Raw genomic sequence first — 20,289 nt, forward strand, 5'->3', positions numbered from 1 at the left:
GGTGATAAGCCACGCCTGCTACGCCGACAGCCAATCATCGCGCACGGCCACGCCCATCTCTAATCAATCAACAGGCCCGGCCCACTCACACAAGCCAAATTTCCTGTCAATCACAAGCCCCACCCCCTTATCACCAAACCCCGCCCTCTCACACAAAACCACGCCCCCCAAGCCCCCCCAAACTCGGCAGTTTTTGGGGTTTTTTTAATAAATTTATTCACAAAACCCCCCGGGGCCGCGCGGGCTGCGGCCGCTCCCCCCGCACCCCCCTCTCCGCGGCTCCGGGGGGCTCCGGGGGGCTCCGGGGGGCAGAGACCCGGGGGGCTCCCGGGGCAGAGACCCGGGGGGCTCCCGGGGCAGGGGCCCGGGGGGTTCCCCCGCAGCCCCGGCCCCGCTCGGGGCTCTCAGGCTCTGCGGCCGGGCGGCTCCTCCAGCTCGTAGAACAGCACGTAGCCCTCGCTGGACGGCACCTGGTTCTCGCTGATGGGCGAGACGCTGCGGGGACACCCTCAGCACCGGCCGCGGGGGCTCGGGGAGGGGGTGCCCGTGTGGGGCGGGGGTCGCGGGAGGGGCGGGGGGGCACTGACCGGGAGTCGTTGTAGACGCGCCAGCCGGCGGGGTCGCGGCAGAAAGCCGTGTAGTGCCCGTAGTGCACGCTGCCCGAGTGGTTGCACAGCGCGTACAGGCTGTAGACGGGGCTGCCTGCAGCAGGGTGGGGGGGGGGGGGTCAGGTTAGGATCCCCCACCTCCAAAATCGGTGAGACCCCCGCCCCAAACCCTCCCCCCGGAGCTCTCCTCACCCGCCTTCTCGCTGGCGAACTCGCGCAGGTTGAGCTGCTGCAGCGGGAAGTCCACGAAGACGGAGCATTTCTTGATGGAGTAGCGCGTGGTGGAGAACCGGTTCAGGTCTGCCCGGGGGTTAAGGGAGGGGGAAAGACGAAGGGGTGACCCCTGTGCTCCCCCTCCCACCCCCCCCAAAAATTCGGGGGTGTCCCCTTCAGGGCTGATTCCCAAAGGATACGGAGCACCAGGATGCGTGGGAAGCGCTGGATCGTCAACTTCTTGGTGCTGCGCGTGCGCTGCCGGCACTTGTCACACACCTGAGGGGCCAGGGGACATCAGGGACAGTCGGGGGACAAACCTGGGCGTGCAGGGGGGTCCCCAGGAGGGGGCCACGCTCTCACCGGGGCGTTCTCCGAGTCCAGCTCCTCCTCCTTGGTGAAGAGGCTGAAGCAGTCGTGCAGCGAGACCTTGCCCCCGGCAAAGCTTTTCTGCAGGGCCACGAGGTCAGGGCGGGGATTTGGGGGGGGTTGAGGGGTTTTTGGGGAGGTCTGAAAAGTTTTCAGGGGGCCTGAAGGGTTTTTGGGGAGGTCTGAAGGGTTTTTGGGGTGGTCTGAGGAGTTTTTCGGGGGGTCTGAGGGGTTTTTGGGGGGTCTGAAGGGTTTTCTGGGGGAGTCTGAAGGATTTTGGGGGGGGTCTGAAGGGTTTTTGGGGTGTCTGAAGGGGTTTTCGGGAGGTCTGAAGGGTTTTTGTGGGGGTCTGAAGGGTTTTTGGGGGGGTCTGAGGGGTTTTCGGGGGGCCTGAAGGGTTTTTGGGGTGGTCTGAGAGGTTTGTGGAGGGGTGTGAGGGGTTTTTAGGGGCGTCAGGGGTTTTTGGGGGAGTCTGAAGGGTTTTTGGGGGGGTCTGAGGGGTTTTTGGGGTGGTCTGAGGGGTTTTTGGGGGGTCTGAAGGGTTTTCTGGGGGAGTCTGAAGGATTTTTGGGGGGGTCTGAAGGGTTTTTTGGGGGGGTCTGAAAAGTTTTTCGGGGGGTCTGAGGGGTTTTTGGGGTGGTCTGAGGGGTTTTTGGGGGGTCTGAAAGGTTTTCGGGGAGTCTGAAGGGTTTTTTGGGGGTCTGAAGGGTTTTTGGGGGGGTCTGAAAGGTTTTCGGGGGGTCTGAAGGGTTTTTGGGGGGGTCTGAAGGGTTTTTGGGGTGGTCTGAGGAGTTTTTCGGGGGGTCTGAGGGGTTTTTGGGGTGGTCTGAGGGGTTTTTGGGTGGTCTGAGGGGTTTTTGGGGGGGTCTGAAGGGTTTTTGTGGGGGTCTGAAGGGTTTTTGGGTGGTCTGAAGGGTTTTTGGGGTGGTCTGAGGGGTTTTTGGGGGGTCTGAAGGGTTTTCTGGGGGAGTCTGAAGGATTTTTGGGGGGGTCTGAAGGGTTTTTTGGGGGGGTCTGAAAAGTTTTTCGGGGGGTCTGAGGGGTTTTTGGGGTGGTCTGAGGGGTTTTTGGGGGGTCTGAAAGGTTTTCGGGGAGTCTGAAGGGTTTTTTGGGGGTCTGAAGGGTTTTTGGGGGGGTCTGAAAGGTTTTCGGGGGGTCTGAAGGGTTTTTGGGGGGGTCTGAAGGGTTTTTGGGGTGGTCTGAGGAGTTTTTCGGGGGGTCTGAGGGGTTTTTGGGGGGTCTGAAGGGTTTTCTGGGGGAGTCTGAAGGATTTTGGGGGGGGTCTGAAGGGTTTTTGGGGGGGGTCTGAAAGGTTTTCGGGGGGCCTGAAGAGTATTTGGGGAGGTCTAAAGGATTTTTGGGTGGTCTGAGGGGTTTTCGGGGGGCCTGAAGGGTTTTTGGGGTGGTCTGAGAGGTTTGCGGAGGGGTGTGAGGAGTTTTTAGGGGCGTCAGGGGTTTTGGGGGAGTCTGAAGGGTTTTTGGGGGGTCTGAAGGGTTTTTGGGGTGGTCTGAGAGGTTTGCAGAAGGATGTGAGGGGTTTTTAGGGGCGTCAGGGGTTTTGGGGGGGTCTGAAGGGTTTTTTGGGGGAGTCTGAAGGGTTTTTGGGTGGTCTGAGGGGTTTTTGGAGAGGTGTGAAGGGCTTTTGTGGAGATCTGAAGCATTTTTGGGGGGGTCTGAAGGGTTTTTGGGGAGGTCTGAAGGGTTTCTGGGGCATCTGACGGGTTTTTGGAGGGGTCTGAAAGGTTTTTGAGGAGATCTGAAGCATTTTGGGGGGGGTTGAAGGGTTTTTTGGGGGGGTTGAAGGGTTTTTGGGGGGTCTGAATAATTTTTGGGAGGGTTTGCAGGGTTTTTGGGGGGGTTTGCAGGGTTTTGGGGGGTTTGCAGGGTTTTTGGGGGGGTTTGCAGGGTTTTTGGGCGGGTTGCAGGGTTTTTTGGGGGGTTTGCAGGGTTTTTGGGGGGGTTTGCAGGGTTTTGGGGGGTCTGAATCATTTTTGGGAGGGTTTGCAGGGTTTTTGGGGGTCTGAATCATTCTTGGGGGGGTTTGCAGGGTTTTTGGGGGGGTTTGCAGGGTTTTTGGGGGTCTGAATCATTTTTGGGGGGGTTTGCAGGGTTTTTGGGGGGGTTTGCAGGGTTTTTGGGGGTCTGAATCATTTTTGGGGGGGTGTGCAGGGTTTTTGGGGGGGTTGCAGGGTTTTTGGGGGGTTTGCAGAGGTTTTGGGGGTCTGAATAATTTTTGGGAGGGTTTGCAGGGTTTTTGGGGGGGTTTGCAGGGTTTTGGGTGGGTTGCAGGGTTTTTGGGGGTCTGAATAATTTTTGGGAGGGTTTGCAGGGTTTTTGGGGGGGTTTGCAGGGTTTTTGGGAGGGTTTGCAGGGTTTTTGGGGGGGTTTGCAGGGTTTTGGGGGGTCTGAATCATTTTTGGGGGGGTTTGCAGGGTTTTTGGGGGGGTTGCAGGGTTTTTGGGGGTCTGAATAATTTTTGGGAGGGTTTGCAGGGTTTTTGGGGGGGTTTGCAGGGTTTTGGGTGGGTTGCAGGGTTTTTGGGGGTCTGAATAATTTTTGGGAGGGTTTGTAGGGTTTTTGGGGGGGGTTGCAGGGTTTTGGGGGGGGTTTGCAGGGTTTTTGGGGGTCTGAATAATTTTTGGGAGGGTTTGCAGGGTTTTTGGGGGGTTTGCAGGGTTTTTGGGGGGGTTGCAGGGTTTTTGGGGGGTTTGCAGGGTTTTTGGGGGTCTCCCCACCCCTACCTTTGGGATGGGCAGCGAGAGGTCGCAGAACACCTCGAAGGTGGTGGAGCGGTAGCCGCAGGCCTGGCACTTGAGGCAGCTCTTCAGCTGCCCCACAAAGAGATCTGGGGGGCAAAGGGGGGGTCAGGGGGGGCACCCCCAGAGGTTTTGGGGTCCCGGGGAGGGGGGGATCACCCCCATTGCCAGCGCTCACCCACGATCTTGCTGTCCTCCCTCTCCAGGTAGCGCTTCCACATCTGGTTGGCGCGCTCGTCGTCGCTGCGGGAGGTGACACCGGGATGGCATGGGGGGGGGGTCAGCTGTCCCCAAAATCGGGGTTCCCCCTCCTCAGCAGCCCTCCCCCCCCTCTCACCTGAGCGTTTCGGGGTCCTCCAGGGCCGGGGGTCTCCGTGTGTCCGACAGGATGCTGGGGGTGCGCCGGCCCTTCCTGTTGATCTCCACGTGCAGCCGGTCCATGAAGAACTTGAGGAATTCCTGCGCGTCCTGCTGGCTGCGGGGACACTCTGTGACACTCTGTGACACTTTGTCACCTGGAGAGGGGTCCCCAAAAGGTTTGTTGGAGGGGCTGTCTCACCTGTAGCCCGTGAAGGAGGGCACGTATTTTTGGAACACGGCCTTGAAGCGCCCGGGGTTGACGGCCTCGGAGGAGTCGGGGTGCCAGAGGGCGGCGATGACATCGGCGAAGGCTGCGGGGACAGCGGGGACACGGCGGGCTCAGCGCCCCCGGGGGGGGTTGTGGCACGCTCTGGGGGGGCTGAGGGAGTTTTGGGGGGTCTGTGCCACCTTCGGTGAGCTCCTGGGGGGCGCGGGGGCCGGGGGGCTGCTCCTGCTGGAAGTCGCGGCGCAGGCAGTAGTCCCGCAGGGGTTTGGTGCTGCTCAGGCACTGCAGCACGGCGTTCATGAAGCACTGAAGGGGACACGGGGACATCCGGGCATGTGGCACGTCACCAGGGCTCCCTCAGGGTGGCCACGCGCTGTCCCAGGTGCCCCAAGGGGCTGGGGGTCCCCGGGGATGTGATGGACCCAGTGGGAGGGGGCTGTGGTGGGACAGCCACCAAGAGGCTCGGGGACACTGAGGGGACCCTCAGGTGACATCAAGGGACACTTAAAGGACACCAAAGGGACCCCAGATCCCTCCCACAGACCAGGACAGGAGGGCTGGGGACTGTGGAGACAGTGCTGTGGGGGAGGGTGGGACCATGGCCACCAAGCATGGGGGACCTCGAGGTGACCCCAAATCCCTCCCACACCGCAGGACAGAGGGACAGGAGGGTTGGGGACCCCGAGGTGACACCAAGGGACACTTAAAGGACACCAAAGGGACCCCAGATCCCTCCCACAGGCCAGGACAGGAGGGCTGGGGACTGTGGGGACAGTGCTGTGGGGCTGGGGGACATCCCCAGCAGGACGGGACCACGGCCACTGAGCATGGGGGACCCCGAGGTGACCCTGAGGGGACCCCAAATCCCTCCCACACCCCAGGACAGAGGGACAGGAGGGTTGGGGACCCTGGGGACAGCACTGTGGGGCTCTGGGAATGTGACATGCCAGCAGGACAAGAGGGTGGGACCATGGACACCAAACATGGGGGACCCCGAGGTGACCCCAAATCCCTCCCACACCCCAGGACAGAGGGACAGGAGCGCTGGGCACCCCGAGGTGACCCTGAGGTGACCCCAAATCCCTCCCGCACCCCAGGACAGAAGGACAGGGGGGCTGGGCACCCCGAGGTGACCCTGAGGTGACCCCAAATCCATCCCACACCTCAGGACAGAGGGACAGGGGGGCTGGGCACCCCGAGGTGACCCCGAGGTGACCCCAAATCCCTCCCGCACCCCAGGACAGAAGGACAGGAGCACTGGGGACCCCGAGGTGACCCCGAGGTGACCCCAAATCCCTCCCGCACCCCAGGACAGAGGGACAGGGGGGCTGGGCACCCCGAGGTGACCCCAAATCCCTCCCGCACCCCAGGACAGAGGGACAGGGGGGCTGGGCACCCCGAGGTGACCCCGAGGTGACCCCAAATCCCTCCCGCACCCCAGGACAGAGGGACAGGAGCGCTGGGGACCCCGAGGTGACCCCGAGGTGACCCCAAATCCCTCCCGCACCCCAGGACAGAGGGACAGGGGGGCTGGGCACCCCGAGGTGACCCCAAATCCCTCCCACACCCCAGGACAGAGGGACAGGGGGGCTGGGCACCCCGAGGTGACCCCAAATCCTTCCCGCACCCCAGGACAGAGGGACAGGAGGGCTGGGGACCCCGAGGTGACCCCGAGGTGACCCCAAATCCCTCCCGCACCTCAGGACAGACGGACAGGGGGGCTGGGCACCCCGAGGTGACCCCGAGGTGACCCCAAATCCCTCCCACACCCCAGGACAGAGGGACAGGAGCGCTGGGCACCCCGAGGTGACCCCAAATCCCTCCCACACCTCAGGACAGAGGGACAGAAGGGTTGGGGACCCCGAGGTGACCCCAAATCCCTCCCACACCCCAGGAGAGAGGGACAGGAGGGCTGGGGACCCCGAGGTGACCCCAAATCCCTCCCACACCTCAGGACAGAAGGACAGGAGGGCTGGGGACCCCGAGGTGACCCCGAGGTGACCCCAAATCCCTCCCGCACCCCAGGACAGAGGGACAGGAGCGCTGGGCACCCCGAGGTGACCCCGAGGGGACCCCAAATCCCTCCCACACCTCAGGACAGAGGGACAGGGGGGCTGGGCACCCCGAGGTGACCCCAAATCCCTCCCACACCCCAGGACAGAGGGACAGGAGGGTTGGGGACCCCGAGGTGACCCCAAATCCCTCCCACACCTCAGGACAGAGGGACAGGAGGGCTGGGGACCCCGAGGTGACCCCGAGGTGACCCCAAATCCCTCCCACACCCCAGGACAGAGGGACTAGGGGGCTGGGCACCCCGAGGTGACCCCAAATCCCTCCCACACCTCAGGACAGAGGGACAGGAGCACTGGGCACCCCGAGGTGACCCCAAATCCCTCCCACACCTCAGGACAGAGGGACAGGAGGGCTGGGCACCCCGAGGTGACCCCAAATCCCTCCCACACCCCAGGACAGAGGGACAGGAGGGTTGGGGACCCCGAGGTGACCCCAAATCCCTCCCACACCTCAGGACAGAGGGACAGGAGGGCTGGGGACCCCGAGGTGACCCCGAGGTGACCCCAAATCCCTCCCACACCCCAGGACAGAGGGACTAGGGGGCTGGGGACCCCGAGGTGACCCCAAATCCCTCCCACACCTCAGGACAGAGGGACAGGAGGGCTGGGCACCCCGAGGTGACCCCAAATCCCTCCCGCACCCCAGAACAGACCCCCGGGCGGGGCGGGGTGGCCACGGCCCCTTACCGTGTTGCCCAAATTCCTGAGGCCGACGTGGCCCGAGCCCAGCAGCAGCGTGTGGTGCGTCTGGGGGGACAGCGAGGGACCCCCGGTGAGCCGCGCCCCCGCCACCCCGTCCCCTCCCGGCGGCGGTGGCTTCACCTCGCCGGTGACCAGCAGCAGCCCCATCACCGCCGTGTGCACCACGGACTCGGAGATGTCGGTGGCCCGGCCCGGGAGCTCCCGCCGGGGCAGCAGCGAGCGCTGCAGCTTCCGCGGCAGCTCCACCAGCGTGGCTCCCTGCAGCCCCGGCATGCTGGCACCGGCTCGGTGGCACCGCGGTGGCTCCCGCGGGACCGATGGCACCGCTGCCGGCCACCGGAGTGTCGCCTCCCCCTCAGCTCATTAGCTGATCCGATTCCCCCGGCTATTCTGGGCCGCTCCAGGCTCATCCCGGGGGATTAATTAGCCGGAGCTGCCCCGGGGGACAGCGAGAGCGCGGAGGGGTGCCGAGGTAAACACCCCCCAAAAATCCCTCCCCGATCTCCACCCGGGGGTCTCGGGGGTCCGGCGGGGCTGCGGGACCCCCCGGGGCAGCGCTGGGGACATCCCGAGCGGGGACAAGGCGGGGTGGCCGCGGCGCGGTGGCGTTTCGGGGATTACGGTCCCCGCACACGTGGCCGGACAGGTGAGGGATGGGGGGGGGGGGGGGGGCAGCGGCCACCTCAGTGTCACCGGGATGTCACCCGTGGTCACCCTGGAGCTGAGGGGACAGAACCCAGAGCCACAAGGATGGCACCGGCCACCTCCCTGAGCTAGGGGAGGGGACAGCAGCGACCCCTCCCCAGAGCCGTGGGGGTCCCCAAAGCAGGACTGGAGCGGGGACAGGTGAGAGTGCCACCACTGTGCCAGCCTGGCGATGTCACCGGGCCTGAGAGGGGACACTGCGGGGTCTCAAAATGTCCCCAAGGATGGGAACAGCGTGGGGGGTGTCGGAGTGTCCCCAAAGCTGGGGACAGCATGGGGGTCTCAAAATGTCCCCAAGGCTGGGGACAGCATGGGGGTCTCAAAGTGTCCCCAAGGCTGAGGACACCGTGGGGGTCTTAAAATGTCCCCAAAGGGCGGGACACTACAGGGGTTGCAAAACGTCCCCAAGGCTGGGGACAGCATGGGGGTCTCAAAATGTCCCCAAGGCTGGGGACAGCATGGGGGTCTCAAAGTGTCCCCAAGGCTGGGGACAGCATGGGGGTCTCAAAGTGTCCCCAAGGCTGGGGACAGCATGGGGGTCTCAGAGTGTCCCCAAGGCTGGGGACAGCATGGGGGTCTCAAAGTGTGCCCAAGGCTGGGGACACCATGGGGGTCTCACAGTGTCCCCAAAGCTGGGGACAGCATGGGGGTCTCACAGTGTCCCCAAAGCTGGGGACAGCATGGGGGTCTTAAAGGGTCCCCAAGGCTGGGGACAGCATGGGGGTCTCAAAGGGTCCCCAAGGCTGGGGACAGCATGGGGGTCTCACAGTGTCCCCAAGGCTGGGGACAGCATGGGGGTCTCAAAGTGTCCCCAAGGCTGGGGACACCGTGGGGGTCTCAAAACGTCCCCAAGGCTGGGGACACCGTGGGGGTCTCAAAATGTCCCCAAAGGTCGGGACACTACAGGGGTTGCAAAACGTCCCCAAGGCTGGGGACAGCATGGGGGTCTCAGAGTGTCCCCAAGGCTGGGGACAGCATGGGGGTCTCAGAGTGTCCCCAGGGCTGGGGATAGCATGGGGGTCTCAGAGTGTCCCCAAGGCTGGGGACAGCATGGGGGTCTCAGAGTGTCCCCAAGGCTGGGGACAGCATGGGGGTCTCAGAGTGTCCCCAAGGCTGGGGACAGCATGGGGGTCTCAAAGTGTCCCCAAGGCTGGGGACAGCATGGGGGTCTCACAGTGTCCCCAAGGCTGGGGACAGCATGGGGGTCTCAGAGTGTCCCCAGGGCTGGGGACAGCATGGGGGTCCCAGAGTGTCCCCAAGGCTGGGTCACCGGTGTCCCACGCCACACCCCCTCGGTCCCTCCCTCCCTCCCGCCCGCCCCCCGAGCTCTTACGGCGGCCGCCTTGTCCTCGGTCCGGCCGGGCGCGGGGCTGCCGGGGCCGTGGCCGAACGGGGGGTCGGAGCGGGCGCGGGGGCCGCCCTCGGGGCGCACGGAGAGCAGCGGCGGGGCGCCTTTGCCGTCGGGCCCGGTGGCCACGGTGACCCTGCGCAGCGAGGAGCTCCTGCGGAGCGCCAGCGCGCCCGCGCCCAGCGGGTGCCCGCAGTCCCTGAGCACCAGCCGGCTCAGCGCCACCGCCACGTCCTCGGCGCGGCTGGGGACACCGGCGACACCGCCGCCGCCTCCCTGGCTCAGGTCGCCGATGCTGATGGATTTGGAGCGGGCCAGGTTGCTCCGGCGGCGCTCGGCCGCGCTGGGCAGCGAGAAGGAGGCGCTGCCGGGCACCTGCGGGGCCCCCCCGGGCACCCTCACGCCGTGATCGGCCTTGAGCGGCCCCCGGCGTCCCCCCGGCCCGCGGGGAGCGGGGTCCCCCCGCTTGGCCGCCCGGCCCCGCTCCAGCTCCAGCTTCTTGGGGCGGGGGTCGTCGGGGGGCGGCGGGGGCCGGGGGGGCAGCAGGCGCAGTTTGGGGGCCGGGGAGAGCCCGTTGGGGGCCGCATGGCGCTCCTGGCTCAGCGCTCGGTGCCCGCTGGGCAGGCGGGAGCCCGCCCGGGGCTGCGCCGTCACCACGGCGCCGGGGTCCCTGGCGCGGCCCAGGCGGTGCTCCGAGGCCTGGGGCATGGCGGGGCCTGCGGGGACAGCGACAGCAAAGTGACAAAGGTGGCAGGGCCGGGGGGTGGCACGAGGGGCGCGGGGAAGGGGCACCCACCTGCTCACAGCCCCCCGCGCCCGGCGGCCGGACACAGCGTCCCGTCGGCGGGGGCCCTGCGGGGACACGGCGTCACCGGGGGGACCCCAAAACCTCGGGGGACCCCAAAACCTGGGGGAGACCCCAAAGCTCGGGGGGATCCCAAAGCCTCCGGGGACCCCAAAGCTCGGGGGGATCCCAAAGCCTCGGGGGGACCTTAAAGCTCGGGGGGACCCCAAAACCTCGGGGACCCCAAAACCTGGGGGGGAACCTGGGGGGGACCTTAAAGCTCGGGGGGATCCCAAAACCTCGGGGACCCCAAAACCTGGGGGGGACCCCAAAGCTCGGGGGGATCCCAAAGCCTCGGGGGACCCCAAAGCTCGGGGGGACCCCAAAACCTCGGGGGGACCCCAAAGCTCGGGGGGATCCCAAAACCTCGGGGACCCCAAAACCTGGGGGGGACCCCAAAGCTCGGGGGGATCCCAAAGCCTCGGGGGACCCCAAAGCTCGGGGGGACCCCAAAGCTCGGGGGGACCCCAAAGCCTCGGGGGACCCCAAAACCTGGGGGAGACCCCAAAGCTCGGGGGGATCCCAAAACCTCGGGGAGACCCCAAAACCTGGGGGAGACCTTAAAGCTCGGGGGGACCCCAAAGCTTGGGGGGACCCCAAAACCTCGGGGACCCCAAAACCTGGGGGGGACCCCAAAGCTCGGGGACCCCAAAGCTCGGGGGACCCCCAGCTCCATGTCAGCCCCCTGGTGACTCCCGGGGGGGTTCGGAGCACCAGGAGCGTCACCCCCCCCCCCACGCCAGGCCGGGTCCTGCTCCCCGGGCAGACGCTGCCGGTGCCCCGGGGAGGTGCTGGGTGGTCCCGGAGGAGCGGAGGGCAATCCCCGCCGTCCCCGGCTTGGGGCGGGGGTGGGTCGCACCCGGGAGCCCCCGAGGCCTTGGCCGGGAACCGTCGCTGGAAAAGCCCCCCGGCCCCCTCCCCAGCCCGCGACCCCCGGGCTCAGCCCCCCCCGCAATCCCCGGGATTCCCCCCCCCCAATGCGGTTCCCGCACCCCCCGGGCCCGCAGCCCCCCCCAGACCCCTCCCGGTGCCCCCCATCACCACCCCGCCCCTTGGGGCCCCGCCCCCCCTCTCCCGGCCCGGGGTTCCTTTACCGGGGGTGTCCCCCGCGCCCCGGTTCCCCCCTCCGCTGTCCCGGGCCCCCCCTTGAGGCGCTCCCGCTGCCCCCCCCCCATCATCCCGGTACCCCCCCCGCCCCCCGGGGCCCTGTCCCGCACCCCCCGCCCAGCCCCGCCGCTCCCCTGGGGGGTGTGCCCGCTGTCCCCGAGCCCCCCCAGCCCCAAGTGTCGCCCCCCTCGCCCCCCTGCGCCCCCTCGGCAGGGTCGCCCCGCGGTCCCCCCGCACCTCCCGCGGGCCGCCATGGCAACAACTCCCGCCGCACCCGCCGCCATCTTTGTGCCTCCCTCAGCTGGCCCCGCCCCCAGCGGCCTCGACGGCGGCTCTACGCATGCGCCGCCCTACTGGCCACGCCCCCCCGCTCGGCGCATCACCATGGAAACCGCGCGGCGTCTTAAAGGGGCCGCGACCCGCGCGGGTTCGGGGGGCGGACACACCGGGGGGGGGGTGTTGGGGACAAATCCCCTCCGTGTCACCCCCAAAATAACAAACTGCCACTAAATCGGGGCTCAGTGTTTATTGGGGAGCAGCAGCGAAGCGGTGGGGAGGGGTGGCAGCAGCTGGGAGGGGGAATGGAGGGACCCCCGAGGGGGGGTTGGGGGGACCCCCAAAGTCCCCCCGCGTTGGTCACTTGTCCTTGTGCTGGATGAGGCCTTTGGAGATCAGGTCCGGGATCTCCACGGCCAGCCAGGGACCCAGCTGTGGGGACAGGGGACAGTGCTGGGGGGACACTCCCTGGAACGTGTCACCCTGCCCCACCTCGGTGTCACACCCCCAGAACGTGTCGCCCCTCCCCCATGGTGTCACACCCCCAAAATGTGACACTCCCCCCTCAGTGTCACACCCCCCCACCACAGGTGTCACCCCCTCCACCCATGTCACACCCCCTCTATGGGTGCCACCCCCCTTCAGTGTCACCCCAAAATCCGACAGCCCCCCCCCGCTTAGTGTCACCCCTCCCCCTGCTGTCCCTACAGAGGTGGCACAGCCCCCCAGTGTCCCCCCACCCCCGGTGCCACCCCCGGTGTCCCCTGCTCACTCCCCAGGGCCATCAGGTGTGCCAGCCCGAACTTGGGCACGTTCCTGGCCCACAGGGGCTTGAAGTGGTCACTGAGGCAGATCTTCCCCCCCCTGGGGGGTACCGAGCCGTCAGACCCCCCTGGGACCCCCCAAAACCCCCCAGGACCCCCCCTGTGGCCCCAGAACCCATCAGACCCCCCCCAGGACCCCCCAAAACCCCCTGGGACCCCCCCCCGTGACCCAGAACCCATCAGACCCCCTGGAACCCCCCAAACCGCCCCCCCCAGGACCCCCCCTGTGGCCCCAAAACCCATCAGACCCCCTGGAACCCCCCAAAACCCCCTGGGACCACCCCCCCCACCAACCTCCAGACCCCCCAAGACCCTTCCCAAGCCCCCCAAGCCTCCCCTGGACCCCCCAAGACCCACCCCAAACTCTCCCCCAAGCCCCAAAATCCTCCCCAGAACCCCCCAAGGACCCCCAAACCCTCCCCAAGACCCCTCCCAGACCCTTCTGACTCCCAGGACCCCCCCCAAGCCCCCCCAGGACCCCCCCCCCAAGCCCCCTCAGGATCCCCCCAAGCCCTCCCAAACCCCTCAAAACTCCTCAGACCCCCCCCCAAAGCCCCTCAAACTCCCCAAAACCCCCTCAGATCCCCCCTGGGACCCCCCCAAAACCCCTCAGACCCCTCCCAGACCCCCCCAAGCCCCCTCAGGATCCCCCCAACCCCCTCCCAAACCCCTCAAACTCCTCAGAACCCCCCCCCCCAAAGCCCCTCAAACTCCCCAAAACCCCCTCAGATCCCCCCTGGGACCCCCCCCAAACCCCTCAGACCCCTCCCAGAGCCCCCCAAGCCCCCTCAGGATCCTCCCAACCCCCTCCCAAACCCCTCAAAACTCCTCAGACCCCCCCCCAAAGCCCCTCAAACTCCCTGAAAACCCCCTCAGATGCCCCCTGGGACCCCCCCCAAACCCCTCAGACCCCTCCCAGACCCCCCCAAGCCCCCTCAGGATCCTCCCAACCCCCTCCCAAACCCCTCAAAACTCCTCAGACCCCCCCCCCAAAGCCCCTCAAACTCCCTGAAAACCCCCTCAGATCCCCCCTGGGACCCCCCCCAAACCCCTCAGACCCCTCCCAGACCCCCCCAAGCCCCCTCAGGATCCCCCCAAGCCCCTCCCAAACCCCTCAAAACTCCTCAGACCCCCCCTCAAAACTCCCCAAAACCCCCTCAGATCCCCCCTGGGACCCCCCCAAACCCCTCAGACCCCTCCCAGACCCCCCCAAGCCCCCCCAGAGCCCCCCAGACCCCCACCCCACCGGTACATCTTGGCGGTTTTCCCGTCCAGCTCGGGGGATGGCGATTTCGGGGGCGGTGCCCGGGTACGTCACCGGGATCTGGGGGGGCCAGGGGGGGTCAGCACCGCCTGAGACCCCCCCCAAAATCCTCCTGAGACCCCCCCCGGAGCCCCCTCCTCACCTCGAACTCGATGTTGAACTCGTACCTGAGCAGCTCATGGATGTACCAGCACCTGCCCGTCCACCTGGGGACAGCGGGGTGACACCGGGACCCCCCCCGGGAGCCCCCCGAGACCCCTGAGTGACACTTGGACCCCCCCAGAACCCCCTCAGTGAGCCAGGAACACCCCGGGACCCCTCCCCAAAACCCCTCTGACCCTCCTGGGACCCCCCCAAAACTCCTCAGTGACCCTGGGACCCCCCCCCGGGACCCTCCCAAAACCCCTCAGTGACCCCAGGATCCCCCCCAGAACCCCTCAGTGACCCCAGAACCCCACCGGGACCCCCCCAAAACCTCTGAACGACCCCAGGATCCCCCCCAAAACCCCTCAGTGACCCCAGGATCCCCCCCAGAACCCCTGAGTGACCCCAGGATCCCCCCCAAAACCCCTCAGTGACCCCGGGACCTGCCCAGGACCCTCCCCAAAAAACCCTCAGTGACCCTTCAACCCCCCAGTGACTCCGGGACCCACCCCCAGGACCCCTCAGTGACCCTGGGACCCCACTCAGACCCCCCCAAAAACTCCTGAGTAACCCTTGGACCCCCCCGAGACCCCTCAGTGACCCCCCAGGACCCCCCCCAAAACCCCTCAGTGACCCTGGGACCCCCCCAGGACCCCTCAGTGACCCCCCCAAAACCCCTCAGTGATCCTGGGACCCCCCCAGGACCCCTCAGTGACCCCCCAGGACCCCACCCAAAGCCCCCCAGTGACCCCAGGACCCCCCCAAAACCCCCCAGTGACTCCCCCAGGACCCCTGAGTGACCCCAGGACCCCCTTGGGACCCTCCAAAACCCCTCAGTGACCCCAGGACCCCCCAGGACCCCCCCAAAACCCCTCAGTGACTCCCCCAGGACCCCTGAGTGACCCCAAGACCGCACTGAGACCCCCCCCCAAAACCCCGAGTGACCCCAAGACCCCCTTGGGACCCCCCCAAAACCCCTCAGTGACCCCAGGACCCCCCAGGACCCCCCAAAAACCCCTCAGTGACTCCCCCAGGACCCCTGAGTGACCCCGGGACCCCACTGAGACCCCCCCTCAAAGACCCCGAGTGACTCCAAGACCCCTCTGGGACCCCTCAAAAACCCCTCAGTGACTCCCCCACGACCCCACCCAAAACCCCTGAGTGACCCCAGGACCCCCCCTGGGACCCTCCAAAACCCCCCAGTGACCCCAGGACCCCCCTGGGACCCCTCAGTGACCCCAGGACCCCCCAGGACCCCCCAAAAACCCCTCAGTGACTCCCCCAGGACCCCTGAGTGACCCCGGGACCCCACTGAGACCCCCCTCAAAGACCCCGAGTGACCCCAAGACCCCCCTGGGACCTCTCAAAGCCCCTCAGACCCCCCAGGACCCCTCAAAAACCCCTCAGTGACTCCCCCAGGACCCCTGAGTGACCCCAGGACCCCCCTGGGACCCCTCCAAAACCCCTCAGTGACCCCAGGACCCCTCAAAAACCCCTCAGTGACTCCCCCAGGACCCCTGAGTGACCCCAGGACCCCCCTGGGACCCCTCAAAGCCCCTCAGACCCCCCAGGACCCCCCCACAAAAACCCTGAGCCCCCCAAAACCCCTCGGAACCCCCATCTAAACCCTCCCTCCCTCAATCTCCGGGACCTCCCCCGGTCACCGAGCAATCCCCCCAAATTCCCCCAGACCCCCCCCCGGTCACCGGAGCGATCGTGACAATCCCGGGGGGGTCCCGGTGTGACCGGGGGGGGGTCCTGGAGCCCCCTCCCCCCTTACCGGGTGCCCTCGGGGTTGGACTCCAGGCGGAACCAGTCGGTGTCGGCGCGTTTGTTGTTCTCCACGTACTGCCGGGACACCGGGGGGGTCACCGGGGGGCCACCGGTACCGGAGGGCGGTCGGTAACGGGGGGGACACCGGGAGTGTCAAGGGGACACCGGGGGGGTGGACATGGGGGTGGTTGTTAGGGGGAGGGCAGCAGCGGGGGACACCGAGGAGCGACACCGCGTGGGGAAAACCGACACCGGGAGAGCACCGAGCGCGAACGGAAGCACGGCCAGGCGGGAACCGTGAGGGTGGGAGCGCCACGCACGCACCTGGATGAGCGCCCGGTACTCCTCTCGCAGCCGCTCGGCCCAGCCCTCGCGGTCCCGCGGCCCCGCCGGTGCCCGCAGCAGCGGCAGCTCCGCCACCGCCCGCCGCGCCGCCGCGTCCGCCATGGCCGGGCCCCGCCATGTCGCCCCGCCGGAAGTGACGTCAGGCCGCCACACGGCCGCGCCGCCGCCATCTTCTCTGTGGGCGCGGCGGCGACGGCGGTGACGTCATCGCCGCCATATTGGGTGAGGGCACGCCCAGCGCGTGAGGCCGCGGCGCCGCCGCCATCTTTAGTGATGGCAGAGAGGAGAGGAGGTGGGCGGGGCTCGGCTGAGGGGGCGGTGCCCACAGCCAAGGGACCGCCCCCTCCCCAAGGACCGTCCCCTCCTCAGGGCCGACCCCCCCCCCCCCCCCAAACAGCGATGGGGACCCTTGACCGGGCTGGGGACCCTCCCCCCCTTGGGGACCGCCCCCTCCTCAGGGACCCCCCCCCCACCCCAGGAACCCTCCCCCATAGCCCCAAGGACCCCCCCCACCCCAGGGACCCTCCCCCATAGGGCCAAGGACCCCCCCAGCCCCAATTCCAAGGACACAGAGCGGGGGTCAGGGCTTTATTTGGGGTTCTGTGGTGGACTCGGGGCTCTGTTGGGGGGCTCTGGGCTGGATTTGGGGGGGAGGGCACCCGGGGGGGTTCTTGAGTACCAGGATGGGCTCAAGGTTGGGTTGGGGTCTGGGGTGGGGGGGGTCTCAGGGGGGTCTCTGGGCCATGTCCAGGCCCATCCTGGGGGTCTCAGGGCTGTGTTAGGGTCCGTGTGGGGGTCTCAGGCTGGGTCTGGGCCCATCCTGGGGGTCTCGGAGGCTCTCGGGGGGTCTCGGGGATGTCCCCTCGGGGGTCTCAGGGGGTCTCGGGGGTCTCCCCCTTGCTCTCGGCCCGGCCCAGCCGCAGCAGGGACGAGAAGAGCCCCCGCAGGTTGTTCTGCAGCTCCCGGGCCAGCGGTTCCAGCTGTTTGTTAGCGCGCTCCAGGTACAGCCTGGGGGGGCACGGGGGGTCAGCGGGGCTGGGGAGGGGTCCCGGAGAGGGGAGGGGGCTGGGGAAGGTCACGGGAAGGGGAGAGGAGGGGTCCCGGGCAGGGGAGGGGTCCCAAGGAGAGGAGGGGAGGGGTCTGGAGAGGGTCCCGAGGAGGGGTCTCAGGAAAGGAGGGGAGGGGTCTCGGGAGGGGGAGGAGGGTCCCGAGTGAGGAGGGGTCCCGAGGAGGGGTCGGAGGATGGGGAGGAGCCTTCGAGAGGGTCCCGGAAGGGGGGGGGGGTCTCAGGAAGGGAAGGGAGGGTCCCGAGAGGGGAGGGGTCTCGGGTGGGGAGGGGTCCCGAGTGGGGTCGGGTCCCGGGAAGGGGTCGGGGGTGGAATCCCGGGGTGGGGAGGGGTCCTGATGAGAAGGGACAGGAGGGGTCCCGGGGTGAGGAGAAGTCTCGGGAGGGGTCCCAAGAGGGTCCTGGGGAGGGTTCCGGAATGGGGAGGGGTCCCGAGAAGGGACGGAAGGGGTCCTGGGGAGGGGTCCCGAGTGGGGTCGGGTCCCGGGGAGGGGTCAGGGGTGGGATCCCGGGGTGGGGAGGGGTCCTGGGGAGGGGTCCCGAGTGGGGAGGGGTCCCGGGGAGGGGTCGGGGGTGGGATCCCGGGGTGGGGAGGGGTCCTGGGGAGGGGTCCCGAGTGGGGTCGGGTCCCGGGGAGGGGTCGGGGGTGGGATCCCGGGGTGGGGAGGGGTCCTGGGGAGGGGTCCCGAGTGGGGAGGGGTCTGGGGAGGGTCCTGAGGAGGGAGGGGTCCAGGGAGGGTCCTGAGGAGGGAGGGGAGGGATCGCGGGGGTGGGGAGAGGTCTCGGGAGGGATCCCGAAAGGGTCTCGGGCAGGGTTCCGGAATCGGGAGGGGTCCCGAGTGGGGAGGGGTCCCGGGGAGGGGTCGGGGGAGGGGTCCCGAGTGGGGAGGGGTCCTGGGGAGGGGTCCCGAGTGGGGTCGGGTCCCGGGGAGGGTCCTGAGGAGGGAGGGGAGGGATCGCGGGGGTGGGGAGAGGTCTCGGGAGGGATCCCGAAAGGGTCCCGGGGACGGGTCTGGGCAGGGTTCCGGAATGGGGAGGGGTCCCGAGTGGGGAGGGGTCCCGGGTGCCCCCCCCGTACTCGGCCTGGCTGCGCAGCTCCTCGGGGCGCAGCTGCGGGGGCAGCTCGCGGGTCACCAGCTCGGACAGGCTGTGCAGCTGCCGAGTGAGGAAATCCGCGGGCTCCGGGCGCTCCGAGCCCTCCGAGCGCTCCGGGGCCTCGCCCGCCCCGTCCCCGCCGGGCAGCGCGGCCCCGGGGCGGGCGGCGGCGAGCAGGAGCAGCAGGGCGGCGAGCGGGAGCCGCATGGCTGCGGGGACAGCGCGGGGACACCGGGGCACCGGTGGCACTCTGTCCCCGCCGAGGCTTCCAGCCCCGTCCCAGCCCGTTCCTGCCCCATGGAAACTTCCAGCCCCGTCCCACCGATCCCATCAATCCCATCCCATAAATCCCATCCCACTGATCGCATCCCAGCCCCATGGAAACTTCCAGCTCCATCCCATAAATCCCATCCCATCCCATCGATCCCATCGATCCCAGCCCCATAGAAACTTCCAACCCAACCCCATTCCAGCCCCACAGAAACTTCCAACCCTACAGAAACTTCCAGCCCCATCCCACTGATCCCATCCCATCCCATGGATCCCATCCCACCCCATTCCTGCCCCATGGAAACTTCCAGCCCCATCCCATCCCATAAATCCCATCCCATCGATCCCATCCCAGCCCCATGGAAACTTCCAGCCCCATCCTATAAATCCCATCCCATCCCATAAATCCCATCCCATAAATCCCATCCCATCCCTTAAATCCCATCCCAGCCCCATAGAACCTTCCAGCCCCATCCCATAAATTCCATCCCATGGATCCCATCCCACCCTGTTCCTGCCCCATGGAAACTTCCAGCCCCATCCCTTCAATCCCATCCCAGCCCCATAGAAACTTCCAGCCCCATCCCATCGATCCCATCTCATCCCATTTCTGCCCCACAGAAACTTCCAAGCCTATAGAAACTTCCAGCCCCATCCCACTGATCCCATCCCATGGATCCCATCCCACCCCATTCCTGCCCCATAGAAACTTCCAGCCCCATCCCATAAATCCCATCCCATCGATCCCATTCCAGCCCCACAGAAACTTCCAACCCTACAGAAACTTCCAGCCCCATCCCATAAATCCCATCCCATCGATTCCATCCCATCGATCTCATCCCAGCCCCATGGAAACTTCCAGCCCCATCCCATCCCAACCCATTCCTGCCCCATAGAAATTCCCAGCCCCCCCCCTTATCCCTGGCCCGGGGTCCCCCCCCCCAGCCCCACTCTCTGCTCCCCCCTGATCCCACCCCAAAACTGCCCCCAGCCCCAAATCCCAATCCCTGCCCCAAATCCCAATATGGATCCAAATCCCAGTCCTTGTCTCCAAATCCCAATCTGGATCCCAAATCCCAGTCCTTGTCCCCAGATCCCGATCCCAAATCCCAATCCCTGTCCTCTGTCCCCGTCCCTGCCCCAAATCCCTCTCCCTGTCCCCCTCCTTGTCCCTGTCCCCAATCTCAATCCCTGTCCCCTCTCCCTGTCCCCTCTCCCCATCCCTTGCCCCTGTCCCCCTCCCTGTCCCCTCTCCCTCTCCGTGTCCCCAGTCCCCCTCCCTGTCCCCTCTCCCTGTCCCCTCTCCCCATCCCTTGCCCCTGTCCCCGTCCCTGTCCCCAATCCCAATCCCTGTCCCCTTCCTGTCCCCATCCCCTATCCCATCTCCCTGTCCCCAATCCCGTCCCCTGTCCCCCTCCCTGTCCCCTCTCCCTCTCCGTGTCCCCAGTCCCTGTCCCCTGTCCCCCCTCCCTGTCCCCCCTCCCTGTCCCCTCTCCCTGTCCCCTCTCCCTGTCCCCTCTCCCCATCCCTTGCACCTGTCCCCTCTCCCTGTCCCCAATCCCGTCCCCTGTCCCCTCTCCCTGTCCCCTCTCCCCATCCCTTGCCCCTGTCCCCATCCCTGTCCCCAATCCCAATCCCTGTCCCCTTCCTGTCCCCATCCCCTGTCCCCATCCCCTGTCCCCTCTCCCTGTCCCCAATCCCGTCCCCTGTCCCCTCTCCCTCTCCGTGTCCCCAGTCCCCAACCCCTGTCCCCTCTCCCTCTCCGTGTCCCCAGTCCCTGTGCCCTGTCCCCAATCCCTGTCCCATGTCCCCCTCCCTCTCCCCTCTCCCCATCCCTTGCCCCAGTCCCTGTCCCCTGTCCCCAATCCCTGTCCCCTCTCCCTGTCCCTGTCCCCCGCTGTCCCCCGCTGTCCCCTCACCTG

The 20,289-nt window shown here is 67.2% G+C and overlaps 2 protein-coding genes across 3 annotated transcripts; both read right to left on the minus strand.

Moving 5' to 3' along the window:
* Nucleotides 1–190: 190 nt before the first annotated feature.
* Nucleotides 191–11,638, minus strand: LOC132340403 (ubiquitin carboxyl-terminal hydrolase 21-like). Of its 2 annotated transcripts, none has more exons than XM_059871403.1 (14): nt 11,548–11,638; nt 10,156–10,211; nt 9,345–10,075; nt 7,292–7,351; nt 4,715–4,838; nt 4,506–4,617; nt 4,284–4,421; nt 4,125–4,189; nt 3,932–4,035; nt 1,185–1,271; nt 1,022–1,100; nt 801–908; nt 588–698; nt 191–495 (listed from the first exon to the last, which is right to left on the minus strand). In XM_059871403.1, exons 3-14 carry the CDS (start codon nt 10,065–10,067, stop codon nt 218–220), a joined length of 1,989 nt encoding a protein of 662 aa, XP_059727386.1. In that variant the 5' UTR covers nt 10,068–10,075; nt 10,156–10,211; nt 11,548–11,638; the 3' UTR covers nt 191–217. The 2 variants fall into 2 exon arrangements, with proteins under 2 accessions (XP_059727386.1, XP_059727387.1); XM_059871404.1 differs by having other exon boundaries at nt 588–702.
* A 183-nt stretch (nt 11,639–11,821) lies between these two features.
* On the minus strand, nt 11,822–16,074 carry UFC1 (ubiquitin-fold modifier conjugating enzyme 1). The gene is given in 7 exon segments (XM_059871432.1): nt 11,822–12,018; nt 12,360–12,450; nt 13,657–13,691; nt 13,693–13,734; nt 13,817–13,880; nt 15,599–15,666; nt 15,916–16,074. Coding segments are annotated over 7 exon segments (495 nt in total). The 5' UTR covers nt 16,039–16,074; the 3' UTR covers nt 11,822–11,946.
* Between the last annotated feature and the right edge of the window lie 4,215 nt (nt 16,075–20,289).

The sequence above is a fragment of the Haemorhous mexicanus genome, chromosome 31 (assembly GCF_027477595.1).
Source record: "Haemorhous mexicanus isolate bHaeMex1 chromosome 31, bHaeMex1.pri, whole genome shotgun sequence".
NCBI classification, from domain to species: domain Eukaryota; kingdom Metazoa; phylum Chordata; class Aves; order Passeriformes; family Fringillidae; genus Haemorhous; species Haemorhous mexicanus.

Coding starts and splice junctions, on each gene's coding strand:
- LOC132340403 (XM_059871403.1), bottom strand. CDS start 10,067: ATGCCCCAGGCCTCGGAGCACCGCCTGGGCCGCGCCAGGGACCCCGGC. Junction 1,272..3,931: donor TCTCGCTGCCCATCCCAAAG/GTAGGGGTGGGG, acceptor GTGGCCCTGCAG/AAAAGCTTTGCCGGGGGCAA. Junction 1,101..1,184: donor TGGACTCGGAGAACGCCCCG/GTGAGAGCGTGG, acceptor CTGGCCCCTCAG/GTGTGTGACAAGTGCCGGCA.